The sequence below is a fragment of the Branchiostoma floridae genome, chromosome 7 (assembly GCF_000003815.2).
Source record: "Branchiostoma floridae strain S238N-H82 chromosome 7, Bfl_VNyyK, whole genome shotgun sequence".
NCBI lineage: Eukaryota > Metazoa > Chordata > Leptocardii > Amphioxiformes > Branchiostomatidae > Branchiostoma > Branchiostoma floridae.
The window spans coordinates 20,172,651-20,188,697 of record NC_049985.1 but is presented as its reverse complement, the minus strand read 5'-3'; the positions used below and the strand labels follow the sequence as shown (position 1 = coordinate 20,188,697).

The window sequence follows — 16,047 nt, the reverse complement described above, 5'->3', positions numbered from 1 at the left end:
TTGATCTGTTGGAACTTCCATTTCGTTCTACTCATTCATAAAAGTATCAAGCATATATTATAAACTTACATTATAAACCTGAAAACAGTATCAAACATACAGATGAGAATTGAGTCCATCTTTTTGCTGATCGGGTTTTTGGATAAACCTGTCCAGAAAGAGGAAAATCTATCAAATCTAAAAAGAGGGTCTGCATGGGGGTATAAGTCGTAAGCTACATGTACAATGTATACAACCACATATTGTTAAAAATCTTATGCACAGAAATGACTTGTAATAGTGTGACACAAAGGCATACAAAACTTAGTAAACATTATCATTGTTATATCTGTACATATAATTAAAACATAGTTCTATACATATGGCTTGCAATTTGTACTAAGGGAAACATGCCCTCTGGGGGTTGACTGTTGTGCATTGACAAATACGTGTAACGTTAGACATTCTGAAATGGATTCTACATAAACCAGTATCCAAACAGACCAGCTCTGAAAATACATTGCTGCAAACAAATTATATAAGAAAGCCCTTCAAAACTTGTCTTTGTAATGTATCGCCAGTGTTAAGCAGAATTGACCGGCTTTCTGGCCATGCCATTTTTAATCTAATAGGGTGAACAATCAAAATAACGTTGATAGCAGGGTGGGAGTATGCAAATCAAGACCAGATTGTACCCCTATGTTGAAATAAAGGTTTTCACACGTGTCGAAAATCGCAGAAAAGGGACTAATCCTGAGCCTACTCCTTCCTGTATTTAACTTGAGCTCCTCTTTCTAACTGGTAGTCTCTGAATGAACTTTTCAACTTGATATGTTGTAGGGGCAGTTAGACTTGAGCCCAGGCCATGTGAAGGCCCTCCACGAGGGTGATCTGAGCAACCCGAGTCACATTCTAGACTGTACGTCTGCAGCAGAGGCCTTACAACAGGCTATGGGAGTACAGCTGCATCCAGGTACCAAAGGCTATGGTCTATAGTATGTTGATCAACCTATACTTTGAAAAATATTTTTTTCTGGGTCTTTTGAGAATGCAAAATGTACTTAAAATTTCTCAAAAGACCCAGAAAAAAGTCTCTTTTTCCAAAGTATGGGTTGATCAACATACTGTAGACTGGTCCAATATCCTGATATGTTTTACCAACCTGATGAAAGCATTTTCAGGCATAATTTTGTATTTCAGCAATGCCATTTTCCAACAATTTGCTATTTCATATTTTGGGCCCTGTTACGGTTATCATATAATATAAACTGCATTCCTTTATACACGTACATGAGGTAATGTCTGGAATAATAAAACTGACACTTTTTGGTACGTAAATTATGATCAAAAAGCGGATTATTCAGCTTGATCAATGGGTCCATCAAGATCTCAGTGTTTACTCTGTTCCTGATGTATGTGTTGTTATTGTTTACTAATCCACCTTTCGGATATGTAGATAGATAGAGAGATAGAGAGAGAGAGAGAGAGAGAGAGAGATAGCATACATAGTATTAGAGGTAGATATAGAGATAGATATATATATATATATATAGATCATTTTTTTATTGTTGACACATTTCATATGTTGATATCCAGGCCTCTGTAAGATGCAGGCTGTGAGGGAACAGCAGAAGATGTTTGAGAAGCTGAGGTCCAGTTTTGCCCGTCGCCTGGCTGCTCATCTCAACAGTGTATTTGTGCAGCAGGTAATGCCCAATCACTTTGTTATGCAAATAGGTTCCCAGTAACAACTGTAATCTGCTGCAATATAATTCCTGCAGAAATATTATGGCTTTGGTTGAATTGAATAGAGAAACAAGTTGCATTTGAATTTACAAATTGGCATTGAAATATTTAATCATGTACATGCATGTAAGAATTCTGGATGTCCATCAGTCACATGGTCATTGTAACAGCATACAGTCAGTAACAGAGTTCAAACAAGCATGGTTACCTCCGTTACTGGTGGTTACCTCCGTTACCGATGACATCTGTTTCTAATTATCGTCCTTCCCGGGATGTTTACCCATCTATGCACGTTCTAAAGTAAACTACGGCTTAAAAGACAGCTCACAGGCTTAATAATTGGCCCTTGATATATCAATCTTACTACCCTACCTTTGAAAATGTCAGATGATGCAAAATATTGGATATCTCACCTTTCTTCCACTCACACTGCACAAAAGCAGCTCACCACCGCGTTTTAAAGGAGGTTATCCAGAACAAGGCTGACCTCCGAGTTGCTCCATAACCTTTTATCCTGATTACCTTGCTCATATCGCCGTATGTCCGATATCGTATATTCTAAGGTAAAACGGTACATTCTGGCATATAGTAATGAAAAAAATATTATTAGTTCGCCGCTGGATTAAAAATGCAGCGGGTACGTAGCTATCTGAGGATTGTCTTTCCACATAAAAGGTAGGGTAAAGCTATATCATCTACAACTTGTACTGAGCATGGTAACGAAGGTAACCTTTAAAAGTGGCCACAGGCAATACTCTCAAAAGATGTGACAATTTTTTCCATTATCAAGGGTTTGCTGCCTCACAAGTATCTTTGATGACATAAAATACATGCTAGTCGACCGAATAGCATAAAAAGGATATAGAAATTGTTTCTTTGTGATTTCTGCCCTTGTCTGTGTCGGTAACGAAGGTAACCTCAAAAACTTGAGACAGTTTTAAAATGGACCCAGATGTTATATTAGTGCAAGACGGACAAACTCCTCCGCCTGTTTTTGTTGGTCTGATTACAGTGTATAATTAATAATCTGAAGTAAAGCCAGTGGACATATTTATTAACAAAAAAATGGTTCGGTCGAGTGTATGATTTGCGACAGGCGTTTTTGGACTGTCTCAATGCAAAAGCTGTCCTGAACGATCAAAACATGACTACCTATGATGGTAAAAACATAGCATATAATATTTCTGGGGTTCATACGTCAGTAACAACTAGCAAAGACGTAGTCAATGTGTATTTTAATAATGTGAAAGCCCAATATTTTCTTGCGACAGCATTTGCACACGTTAACTGAGAATGAGTGAAGAGAATAACATGTTCTAGGGTGGCCTGCAGTTTGACTGTGTGTGTTCTGGCCGACCGTAGATAAGGTCATGACCTTTCTTTGCCAGTTGTCATAGGCCATTCTTTGCTCGACTGGCCATACTCACATACTCACAGAGTCTGTGGTAAGTAAGAAGACATGGAGGCTGTGTAAACCTAGCCTACACCTGAGCTGTTATGACACTCTTTCAAACAGCCTTCTGGAGCACATGCATCTGATCATGACATTGTCTTACCTACATTGTATCTAGTCTTCTCCAGTCTTCTGCAGACAGGTTCACAGATGAAAACTAAAACATTTTTTCATTTCAATTTCAAAGATGGCTCTACTTTCAAGCTTCGTTGCAGCATCTTTTTCATTGCTAAATGTTCGTGTTTGCGGTAGGGTTGCACTTTTTCAGTCATAGAATAAATTGGTATAATCTTATATTGGTACTAACAGTACTCCAGTACTTGATCCAGTATTTTTTACCTATACCAAATTGATTTTCACCTGGTACATGTATAGTGCCTGGTTGGGTACACAGTACTGGTATGCAGCCCTAGGCTAATATTGGTGGGTCGGCTGTAAATACATGTTGTACATGACTTTGTATGTTGTTTAAGTTCAGCTTATTTGTGACAGGAAATTTCAAGGTTTCTGTTGTCGGCTCAGGCAACAAAATCAATGTCAGTGCACTCTTCCTTTTAAGGACTAATTTTAAGATCTAAGGCCACTAGACGGCGATAAATATGATATGTGTAACCTTTGATTTCATACTGGGTATATCATACAGCATGTAAAAGTGTGACTGAGAGGACAACAAAACACACAAAAAAATGTCTTTTCTATACAATCTGTAGAGCAATCTGTCAAAAGCTACGTAGCAGAGAGAGCGGCGAGAGTGCCGTCCTAGTGGACAGGGGGTATTACCAAGTGAATCTTTATTTTGGTAGAATAAATGCATCTTTTATGATTCAATGAATCAATCTGAAAAAAGTTTTGCTACAAGTGTATGGTAAAACTCTTTTTGGCCCATGCATGTTCAGTCAATCCTGCCCAAGTGGCCACCTCTTCAAGCTGGCCACCTTGCCATTATGACTGCTTTTTCCAGGTTCTGAAAATTTTCCCAATAGACGCAAGCAATAAGCGTACAATAAGCTACATACTGTAACAGCAGATGAATCTGTGTCATAGAAACTCTTTGACTTACCTCTTGCTTTTTTGGGTGGCCAGATTGAGTTTTAATGAGCTTCTCCTCATTTGGACACGAGCCAATCAGCATGCCACACTGAGATTTGTAATGTCCAATTTGTCGGGCATGCCTGCTGATGAAATTGTTGTTAGCACTGCAAGAAGATGATGGTTTCTACGTGTTTTTGGGTAGTATTCAGTGAGGCAGCAATTGGCCTCTACCCACAGATCTACGGATCAGAAAATTGGTCCTACCTAATTTTCATAACAAGATTAATGTAGAGACAGACTGACAAACCGCCCTGGTGCGGAACGTTGTGACGATAGCAGCGGTCATGAATATAAAATGGCCTGCCTTATTTAGAACAAGATTTCCCTTTGGACAACTCAAAGGCGTCTTCTCTAATTGGCTGACAGCTGGTTTGTGGTGATGCCCACAGAAACCAAAAAAAAAGCAGAGGGACCAGAAGGAGTATAACAACACTGGTCCCTCTGCATACATGTAGGAGATTGCCTGCCCAAGATGGCCACCTGTCCAACGCCCGGCCCAAATCAGGTGCCAGCATGACCCAATTCCTGCCAAAGACAGCCACCTCTTCGTCAATTGGCCACTGGCATGGAGGCTGATGAAGAAAATGAATAGTACCAATAAACGCTCAGGATTTACTGTCACTGGAATTTGTCCAATAGGAGGTCAGGATGCTCTGTCATCACAGCGTCAAACACCATTGTTAGGCCACGCCAGTTTTATTTGTTTCTTCTTCAATGGATTTGCCTGACTGTCCATTTTATTTTTTCATTTAAAAAAGTTTTTTTTTAAAGTCCTGAGAAAATAATACAGGTTTTGCTATCACAAACCACATAAAGTTTTAAAACAATTTATTCAGAACATTTATGTTTAGTAACAAATCAAAGGAATGGATTCATGGTATGAAACGTGCCATTAAACTCCTCAGGCTTTTTTTGTGTGTGTGTTATTTGAGCGTTATTTGTGTGTTATTATATCTTCACCCCAGACTTTTTGAAACAAATTTTTTAAATCTTTTTCCGACCAGGTCCAATTTTTTCTAAAAAAAAAAGAAGTTTGGTATGGCTTTCCAAACTGTTCTCAGTCTGAAAGTACTTTGTCCATGTTAGCACCTTGCATTGGCCTGATCAGTGAAAGGGTTAGAAGCATGATAACATGTATATGTAAGTTTACATACAATCATGTACACATGTGTGTGTCTCCACAGGGCCAGGATATGGGCGAGACCTTAAGCCATCATGCACTAGACCCCACCCTGCCTAAACACTACTCATCACACAGAGACCTGATGCCGTATGCAGAACTCATGCTGTGGTTGAAGGGAGCAGACATTACCAGTTTTCACCAGCTAGCCCAGGTCAGCAGAGGTTTCTAAACTTGGCCTGGTCCTACCAGGCGATAGAGCCTTGTCACGTGACGTGGTAAAGGTACCAGATGCAGCTACATGACATGAATTTGCACTTCAGTGGATCAAGTGATTTCTGTCACCTACATGTAGATGTCTTCTGACTCTCTCAGTTAAGTAGTCCTCTCTTAAGTGTGTTTGGTAAACTCACAGTAGATACTTTTATGTGGAAAAACCTGAATGATAAAATGAAAGAGAAACTTTATACCAATATTGTACAAAGTACACTTGAGCAACACTGCATTGAGATAAACCTGACTGCTATTATCATGTTAACATCTCTATGTATTTCAGTGGATAGTAGACCCAAACATGTTAGTAGGTATTGATGGTCCCCAAATATACAACCTGTACAAAACAGCCACACAACTGTCATACACATAAGAAATAAAGCTTCACAAAACACTACAAATATTGATCTTCAAATGTTTGTCGAGTAGAAGACCAGCCATAGAAAAAACAACGTACGCAGCACTGCCGTTGTTTTCCCCAGGGAGTGTGGCCACGAAGGTGGCAGACGAGCGAACGTCCCAAAGATTCGTACCGTCTATAAAAATGAAACTTCACAGAGTGATGTCGAATATGTTTCCCAATACGTACATAGAGTTTTTTTGTGTTTTTGACGTTGTTGTTTTTCGTAATGATTTTGTTAGTCGGGCCGCCGCATTCAGTGCATTTTGCTCATTTCCCATGAAAACACGACCTGGATTGTGATAGATTTCAGCCCTCCTCGCGGTAGACAAGAAGCACACACAATCACAATTCTACTGTCAAAAGAAAGCTAATATATCATAGAATTAGAATTTTATTTATTTTTATCTAAATTGGTCACCAGCTTCCGAAGAGAGCAAATTACAAAAGTGTGTCAGGTTAGGGCGCACTGTCTAACACAGCTCAAAATCGGAAGTTATATTCACGATAACGTCTTCAGCGTTTGCCAGTTGTAACGCGGAGGGTGAAGGGTTCATGAACCATATGAATGCAATCCTTATCCAAGTATGGTCTTTAGATGAATGTGTTAAAAATTCATTGATTAAAACTTGACCATTCTTTGTCAATTAGTGATGGAGCGCCGTGAGTTCAAGCGCGTAAGAAAAGCGTAGCATCTTAGGGCGGCCCCGTTAACATTATATTAAGGATAATTTGTTTTCATAGGCATAATGTGCACTGTCCATCATCTTCAGATGATTTCAGTACATAACTGTCAAAGACTTCTTATTCTTAAAGGCCACATTTAAGAATTATCATATTAAGTATTTTTATCATTCTTCCTGCTGGTTAGGTTTACACATCCAATTTGAAACGTCTGTATGACCGAGAAATCAAGGACTTCTTGGAAGCAGCCAAGGCAATTCTTGGAACCAAGCCTAGTGCAGTGGACAGCAAGAAATTTGGTGGGTACACAAGTACAGCTGTTTAAAGTGTCAATTTGAAAGCTTCCTGATTTTTGAATTTAGAAGTAAAAAATATCTTCCTTATAGTTAACCCCATTCCACTGATGCAATAAGTTTAGCAACAAATGATCAAACAAACTCTCCTTACTTGTTTCAATAATGTTTTATTGATTGAAAAGACTTGTACATGTACTTTGAAAGTTTTGTTTTCTTGTCTTTCAAATCATAATTTTACATCTTAGATCATGATTCAATTCATTTTGTCATATCTTGTTGTAGGTAACCGTTCTCATCTTGTGAAAAAGGAGTTAATAATAACTGTAAGGGGGCCCATATAATGTAAGGTTTTGTCATGTTAGTCATCATACAAACTAAACAAAATTTGCAGAATACTTTGATTGAGTTTGATTGTCATGCAGACCTAACCATGTGACTAATTTGCATATGAATAGGTAAGCTGATGGGGTCCACGGAGAGCCTGGGCAAGAGTTCCGGCTCCAAGATGCGTTCGTCCTCCTTACTGGACATTGCTGACCACAAAGGCTCAAACCCTGATATCACCGATAGGGCCAAGTTTGAACGGGTAAGAGAAGGAAAGGAAAGGAAAGGGATCTAATGCAGTTTAGCTCAGTGAGGAGCATGTATGTACAAAAAATGTACGGTAACCGACTTTCACATTGGGTAGAGTGAGGAAATTTGTTTTAAGAGACACAGGGTCTTGCTGGGGATTCAATCTCAGAACCTCTAGATTCCAATTCAGCTATACAAACTGTAGCTGTACCTGAATCATAAGGCCATGCAATGACACTATTGCATTATATTGATAGTCACAGTTTCCCCAGTTTGTACACACAGATATACAAACTGTACAAATGGTACTTTTCTGTAATATTTTGCAGGTGTTGAACAGCATTATGAGTGAGCTGGAGCCTGTGTGTATGGTTGAACAGGACTTTATCATCAAGTTCTTCCATCTGTCTACTGACTCCACTGCCACTGACCTCGGCTCAGTGAGTATCAGCCTCATCACTGATCTTGGGACTAAGTTGAACTCAATATCATTGATTAATTCAGAACGAGCACCACTTCTGGGAAAGCCACACGTGGGCACTAGCGGATAGAAGCCAGATGATCTCAGCAGGGAACATCCCCAATCTATCCTGACTCAGTAGATTGTAAAGATGAGTCAACGGGAAGGAATCAGCTCCTTCTAGAACTTTTGTGTGAAAATAAAACTCCAGGCCAGTGGTTGATGCCCCAAAACTTTGTACATTACTGCATACAATAGGCTAGACTAGGATTCAAAGCAGGACACATGCATTTTTACACATTCAACCTTCTTTGTAGCAAATGTTTCATTGGGGCAAGACTATTCTGTACAAGGGACAAGACTATTCTGTCTGGATGCGATTGTTGGTTGAAATGAACTGTAGCTAGAATAGAATAGTTTTCAAGCTACAAATCATGATTTGGACTCTGCGATGTTGCCTTCTTTTGTCGGCTGAAAATGATGTCAATGATTGGATGACATCATTTACATCATTGTGAGAGTCTTTTAGTTTGGGGGAGGATCCTTGGTTTTATGGGGAACAATTTGCTTGGATTGAATTTCTTTTTCTTCTTTCAGTGGTTGTGCCTTTATTTTTTGTCTTCCATCCTTTTTGCTTCTTGCAGATTTCAAGCTTAATGTGCTCCTTGATTTTTCCTTTCTTGTTTAAGGATGAAGAGGAAGAGAGAGAAGAAGGAGTTGTTGATACTGATGGTGGGATGTTTAGTAAAGGGCAGACCGAGAGACAAGCAGAGTATGTAAACTTGATTTCGGTTCATCGTATCTCTATAAACACTATTTTGTTCTCAATTATTACACAGTTACCATTGGAAACTTAATGATGTCAATAACCCAATACAATTACAGTGTATATTCCATTTGTTATGGATATGCCACTTCATGTACTCTACTTCAAGATCACTTTGCCTTATTTTGTGACTGTGCCAAAATGTGTACACTGTGTTTTGTGTCGTATTGTCAGCTTTGGTATATTATATGTGACCTTTGTTTCAAATTCAATGCAGCCTCATAACAAAAGTATGGTTTGAAAAGACACTGTAGAAATTCTGAGAAGTGACATAATGATTTGTAAAGGGTGATGAACAAGGTTCCAGTGGTTTATATTTTTACATTTTGTGTATGATTGATACTGAGCAATGTAAGTTTAAGTTGGCAATTTTCTTTTGTTCAGTATGTTATTTTATGTTGATTTCATATTCTTAAATAGCCATTCAGACTACATGTACATGTGTAATGTGCTCCCAGCATTCCTTTCATTGGTCAGGCCCCCAGAAATTTGATGGCCAACACCTTTTACTGTAGGATAACTTAGAAAATAGATTTTGGTTAAAAGAAAAACCTTTAGGTTGAATATCCTTAGCTTTGGGCAAGTTATGTGAGACTGGTCAAAAAATGCCTTTGTTTTATTAGCAGAGAAAGGATTGCACATTTCTTACTTTGTGGTACATGTATCCTCTTTGTCGGACTCCCTGGAAGAACAACTGTAGTCAATGCCAATTCTCATCTTTAACTCTGTCATTCCGTGTTTGAAGTACATGTACTAAAAAGTCACTCTTTCTCGTTTCAGGAAGCAAGTCAGCAGTGAAGTTAGGTCAGTACTATTAGTATGGAAATTATTACCAGTTTTAAAACAATATAGTCCAAACATGCAAAGAAATAAATGCATGAACTACGTACATGTACCAAATTCAAAGTTAAGCAGCTACATGATTGTGTACTATCTTTATATAGTAATTAGGGGTGGGTACCTAATACAGAAAATTCAGCTACAATTACGGTTCAGGTCTAGAGGATCAGGTCCAGATCTGATTGTTTGTGCCTAATTGTTTGTGACAACTTGTGATTGTCCCTCGATGTTGAACGTGGTATTTCCCACCCATGTCTTACTGCTGTGGGTTCTGCCACTGGCTCTTTCCACCCTGGGATTGTTGGCCAGTACTGGATGTGAAGAAACTAACAAAGGGTGAGAAGGCATAGGCACTGGAAATGGGGTCATCGGATTTTTCACTTTTGGGGAACTTCAAAGGGCTTGTGAGATGTGCCTGAAGCAAGACTTCATGTTGAATTCTACCACATTCCTCGTGGAGGGACAATTACAATTCTATTTGGTCCAAAATCTGGTTCACTGATTTTTTTCGGACCAGTCCAACAAGAAAAACAGTTTTGTACTGCACATCATACCCCTAATATAGTAATCCTATTGCTTGTACTATGGGAGTTTGTCTAAAGTGCATTGTGTTCAATGCAATGTTTTTTTATGAATTTGAGTCAATACCTAATAAATTTGGAATCATTTTACTGAAGAAAGTTTTTGGGTTCTGTTAGAACGAATATATATATATAGTTTATGTCTTGCAGAAGGATGATGTCAGACCTGTTTGGAACATTGGAACCAGAGTTGCACAACTTCATAAACTTTGCTGACAAGATGGACCCCTAGTGAGTCAGATGAGTACTGCATGTAGTAGTGATAGATTGTCCAATTAGTGTTCTTTATGCTTGGGTCAGTGTAATATAACAGCAATTAACACTAATCACAGTACATAAGCGATGAATTTAATTAGATCTATTCATTCAGAAACAGTTGTATTTCCGAGGTATGCACACTTTAGACATCCACATGTTCAACACATGTTTAAAATGGCTTTGATGGATTCGAAGACAGCAAGTTCCTTTTCAGTTCCTTTTCGGGGCAGGTGAGCTTGTCATGGGAAGAACATACTGTCATGTTCATCACCAGTTTTGTAGATAATAATCACACGACGTGCTCATGAAACAAGACAAGCATAATTTAACAGCAATCTTAGATTTCTGTTGGTGACCTACAGCTCGAGTAAAAGTGTGAAGATCCGGCACAATGGGCCTGATCCTTGGTCGAATGTGCACAAATTGAACATGCTGCCATTTCTATTTCTACAAAGTAAAGTTTTATGTCATAGCGGTTGTGACAGGCCAAAGTTAAGTGAAAATTCTGGACAGTATACATGTACATCCTTTTTCTTTTTCTATGTTTAATCGACATGCAGATTTTGTTTTGTTCAGTTACTATATATTGGGAAGGAAAAAAAACAACAGAGGATATAAATAAAGGTTCAAACAAACAAAATTTATAAAGGTACATGTCGGCAGTTAATTGTGCCGTGATCCATCCTGGCGGTATTATGGAACCCCCTCCCAACCGCGCACACGTTCTGCGCAATTCCACGGTGTGACACAATAGCGATATTACGTTTTAGTAGGATAAGAAAGACAAAAAAGATACTTAGTACACAGAAGAAGATACGCTGATCATTTATCAAATTCGTATCGCTTGAGAAATTGCAGTAAACGTGGCAGTTGTATGTTAATGGACTCTGATGTTAAAGGGACAGCTAAAGTGGATGAGTGCAACATTCATTAAGATTCATCATAACAATGGTATGGAATTATATGATTACTAAGAAGTAGTATCTATGTTAAAGAGTACTGGTCTTCTGTTTGTACAGTAACTCTATGTACATGCTAGTGAAGATAAGTGCAGTAGTGATGGGGATGGAGGAGAAGGATGCAGGATCATACCTGGCAACAACCCTGGCCACATCAGTCGTCATTGTCAAGAGAAATTTTGACAAATTAATAGTAAGTGCAGAACTTTTGTTATTACAATTCATCATCTGTTTCTTTGTCAGATTTGCTGACATTTTATGTGATTTAGAATGTATTCTATGAGATCTGTATTCTATGAGCTCTGGTCTCCATATTACCCATCAAAGTGTAACATTATTCAACAATTTGGCCATTTTGTCACAAACTACTAAAAAAAAAAGTATATCGAATGACAGCTGCCACATCAAAATTTTTTTTTTGTGGACGGGCATTTTCCTTCAAAATTGTGAACAGAGTTTTTAACTATCTTTTAAGTTATTAAGATATCCACTACTAATAGAAAATTTCATGGATCCTGTTGCATTCTGGGAGATGCAGGGCACGATGGGTATCGTTATAGGTAGTAAGGTGGCAAACAAAATCGCAATGTACATTTAATATAGTTTATACACAAATTTCTGCACAGTTTATGCTGGGTATCCATGTTTTTCCGCATTTCTTATTTGTTACCCAGTCACTCCGACAGATCACGTCAGATTTAGCTGATTTAGTCTGTCTGTAAGTGACTGGTAGCTAGAATAAGATGTTACAAGGTACTTTATAGCTACATGTACATTGTACTTTCTTCAAATAATGATAATCAACATCCATCCACAGCAAGCCAAAATCCAGAGTATTGAAGAGATCAAGGTGCCGAAGAACAAGCGATGCGGGATCCTCCCTTTTGTGTCTAGTTTTGAGGTAAAAAGCATTTTGTTTGTCTCCATATTTTATTTCAGTACTTCCTGCATTGATGTAACGTTAATTACTAGTATACAGTTGTATATCATTAGTGATTTATCTTACTAAAACGTAAAAGTTAGTGTTACCATGATAGTTATTGTTCATTTTTACCGGACAGGTGGTCTAGTGAAGATATTAGTCAGTTAACAGGATTGTGTCTCAGGTGATTGATTTTGCTTTCATAAAAATGTGGTCTTTTAGGAAATAACACATACTTCTGAGTTTGAGTACCCCTTGAAGTATAGGAAATTCAAGACTATTTTTTTCTTTAGGAATTTGCAGAGTTAGCGGAGACCATCTTTAAAGGTTCTGAGAGGAGAGCGGACTTGGACAAGGCATACAGCAGGATGGTACGCACCATCTTTGACAACGTGGAGAGGGTCGGCTTGGAACATCAGAAGACTCCTCAAGATGTCGTACTGTTTGGTAGGGAATTTTTGTTATGAATATTTTTTATCGTTTACATTGTACCAGGGCTCTCTAAAAAATACATATAACTGCTTCAGTACCTGCAAGCATTATTATTGAATGAACAAATTGTACTGTATAACACAATATACACCCTTCTGATGTGAGCAAATATTCAACATGATCACAAATACTTTCTGTTCTTGGTTTTTGCTGTAAAGTAAAATTCTGTCTATGACATCACCATGAATATGGCACCTTGTTCGTGAGAAACAGGCTTTTGAGAATGGAAAATATTAAATGTTATACAGTGTAACTTGCAACTGTATGTACAATGTACATGTACATGTAATCACGATTTCACAGCACAGCTCAATATGGTGTATACAAAGTATGTATTGGCAGTCTCAAATTTAGCTCATGTAAGACTTTTTCCTCTCATTTTCTTGCCTTGTACATGTAAAACTGCTATGACATTGAATTCTATAAAAAAATAAATGTACACATTTGATTTTCAGATGTAGGTTAGATACAAAAGTTTGACTTGTTGGTGACTTTTTACTTTTTATTGCATTTCAGAAAACTTTCACCATTTGAATGGTAAGTCTTTTTGTCCTATAAAAAATCTAAGGTACATTCAATAACTTTACAATGGAGAAAAATGTTCCCAATGGTACATTTCCAGACCTGCAGTAATGTTGATGTTGTGAAGGGCAGATGTCGGAGTTGGGTCAGCAGTGGTAAGGCTCAAAATAGGAATAATTAACAGTTATCACTTAAAGCTAGGGGCACAACCCGCCGTACGTGCAATTTGCCCGTATTTCTGAAAACGTGGAAAACGACTGGCAAGAGCAGGGAGGGAGCACGTCAACGCACGTCACTCGCACGGTTGCGCAAGGTGTAAGTACGTGGTCTGCACGCCACGCCTGGCTGCGAGCGGTTGCGTTCATCGTTCGTAGTGCAAGTGGTAGGTGAGTTGCATGTGCTTACAACGTACGGTCTCTGTGCGATTGCCACTTTAACGTATGCAGACCCTACTTACACGTGCTGCTTACGTACGGTTTCCTTACTCGCATGGTGTAAGTGCGTTCATGTGCGATGGAGTTTTTCAGGGATGTATAATTATATAGGACGACCTTTCAAGGTCGAAGCTGCTACAGATGCAACTGATGGCTTCTTCTGCGTCTTCTTAATATGAATATGCATTTTGGAGACGTGTTGGCAGTCTTTCCTGGACTCAGCTTTATATACTGCCGAAACCATTGTGCTTGCCACGTGCGTTGTACGTGCGGAGCACCTGATCCCTCGTTACAGTGCAGGTGTGTTGTGCGTCAGCATTTGCAGGTGAACAAGTGAAGCGCTGAGTAAGCATGGAACAAGCAATCACTGCGTGCGTTGTGCGCTCATTGGCTGTACAGGGCAGGCGTGTTGCCCGTACTGGCACGTACGGGGGGCCAATCCGCAGCCCAATTGCAGAGAAAGTTCTGCATGCACTTAAAGTTCTACGGCGTGTCTGCGTGCTCCCAAATCCGTCAAATCATCAGAGGCTCAAATATATATTAAAAAAAGAGAGAAAAAACAAAACCTTGGATGCAGATATGTATCTTGTTGGAAATTCGTCATATCCTCAGAATAGTTTTTCCAAAAAATATTTGAAGAAACAACAACTGCTGTAAATCATTGAAAAGAAAATTATTTTCTGAATGAATGCACAAAAACAAAGAAACATGCAAACAACTATGAAACAGACTAAAAGACAAAGACTACACAAATTACAATAACCCATATCAAACTTCACCAAATTGAATAAAACTCAAAACTGGGGTTCCTCAGTCTGATACTTTAGCCAAATGATGTAAACATTTTAAAGGCACATATCACACATGTCTCTCATTGATAATGCAAATCTGACCTCAAGTAAGGTCCTCATTTGCATATTCATTCATCATTTTTTCTCCCCAAATAACACACTTCTTCAAAGTATGAAACTCTTATTTCAGCAAAGAAGGCTATTGTAGCATTTCCTCATGAATTATCTAAAGAAGGTCCTCAAATGCATTATTTAGTTAGTCCATATATTTAAACTCAACTTTCAAATAATGCAAAACAAAATTCACATCATTTATACAATATTCTCATTTCTTAAGTCTTCAGTGATAAACTTGATACCTGTTGATATTCCTCTCTATTTCTATGTCATGTGTTTCAAACTCCAATCTTTGAAGGCACCAAATTTCTTAACTTTCCTCAATATTTATGCAAATTACCAGTCCTAATTTTGATATAGATAGAGGTTCAAACAAACAAATATATCTGATTAAAGCATATAAATGACATAGCATTACACCATTTCATGCTCACCATCCGCATGGTCAGCTTTCTTAAAAAGCATTTCTTGTTTCTAAACCTGTTGCAGCTGTTTTTGCAAGACTGAAGATCACCTGTTTGGAGTCAGAGAAGAAAGAAGCACGACACAAGTACAAGCAGCATCTCAATGCCTACGTCATCAACTGGTTGGGACACCCCATGGAAAAACTAAACGTAGGTATCAAAAACACTTATCCACAAGGCTGCACGATGTCAGTACTAAATGTGGAGTTTCCAGTTACCTGCCTGACCCTAGCCTTATTTTAGTCGACTGCTGACAAAGGGTATAAACTTTTCAACCTGGCATACAAAGTTGATGTATTTAGTCCTCTTGTATTTCACACTCATTATTAACAGTTTGAAACTATGAACAGTTGATGTAAGCAACAGTATACTTCTTTGTTCAGTTCATTGATATACTTGTGCTTGCACAATGTATATTCTATATCATGTTGAAATTATCAGTGCCTGATACATTTCAGTTTTGCATTGCATTTGTTGGATCACTCCATTTGAATAAAGGTTGAAAAAAAATTGAAAAAAAAGAAAACTAAGAGTTCCATGAAACACATTTGCCAAATAATCAAAGCTTAGTATGGAGCAGTGCTGTCTCCAGGACCCGTCCCTCCGTCCCTGGATGGAAATTTACTTGTTGGGACGGAAAAAAAATTCACCCATTCCGTCCCAAGAAATCATAATTTCATCATTTTCATGACATGAAAATGCAGTTTCGTAAGCTTAAAATGGCAGATTTAATAACTAAAATAGCCTTCCGTATTCAAATTTAAT

At 38.3% G+C, this 16,047-nt stretch overlaps 1 protein-coding gene across 1 annotated transcript in view; it reads left to right on the top strand.

The window, feature by feature from the left end:
• The window catches only part of LOC118418794 (exocyst complex component 1-like), a gene marked incomplete in the record, with an annotated part of 91,378 nt that overhangs the window by 7,583 nt on the left and 67,748 nt on the right, over positions 1 to 16,047 (top strand). The window contains 14 exon segments of the mRNA XM_035824836.1: positions 820 to 952; positions 1,576 to 1,685; positions 5,455 to 5,604; positions 6,935 to 7,046; positions 7,499 to 7,629; positions 7,946 to 8,056; positions 8,766 to 8,848; positions 9,683 to 9,706; positions 10,474 to 10,554; positions 11,601 to 11,733; positions 12,358 to 12,441; positions 12,756 to 12,909; positions 13,471 to 13,491; positions 15,308 to 15,432. Of these exon segments, the coding sequence (XP_035680729.1) occupies positions 820 to 952; positions 1,576 to 1,685; positions 5,455 to 5,604; positions 6,935 to 7,046; positions 7,499 to 7,629; positions 7,946 to 8,056; positions 8,766 to 8,848; positions 9,683 to 9,706; positions 10,474 to 10,554; positions 11,601 to 11,733; positions 12,358 to 12,441; positions 12,756 to 12,909; positions 13,471 to 13,491; positions 15,308 to 15,432 (1,452 nt within the window).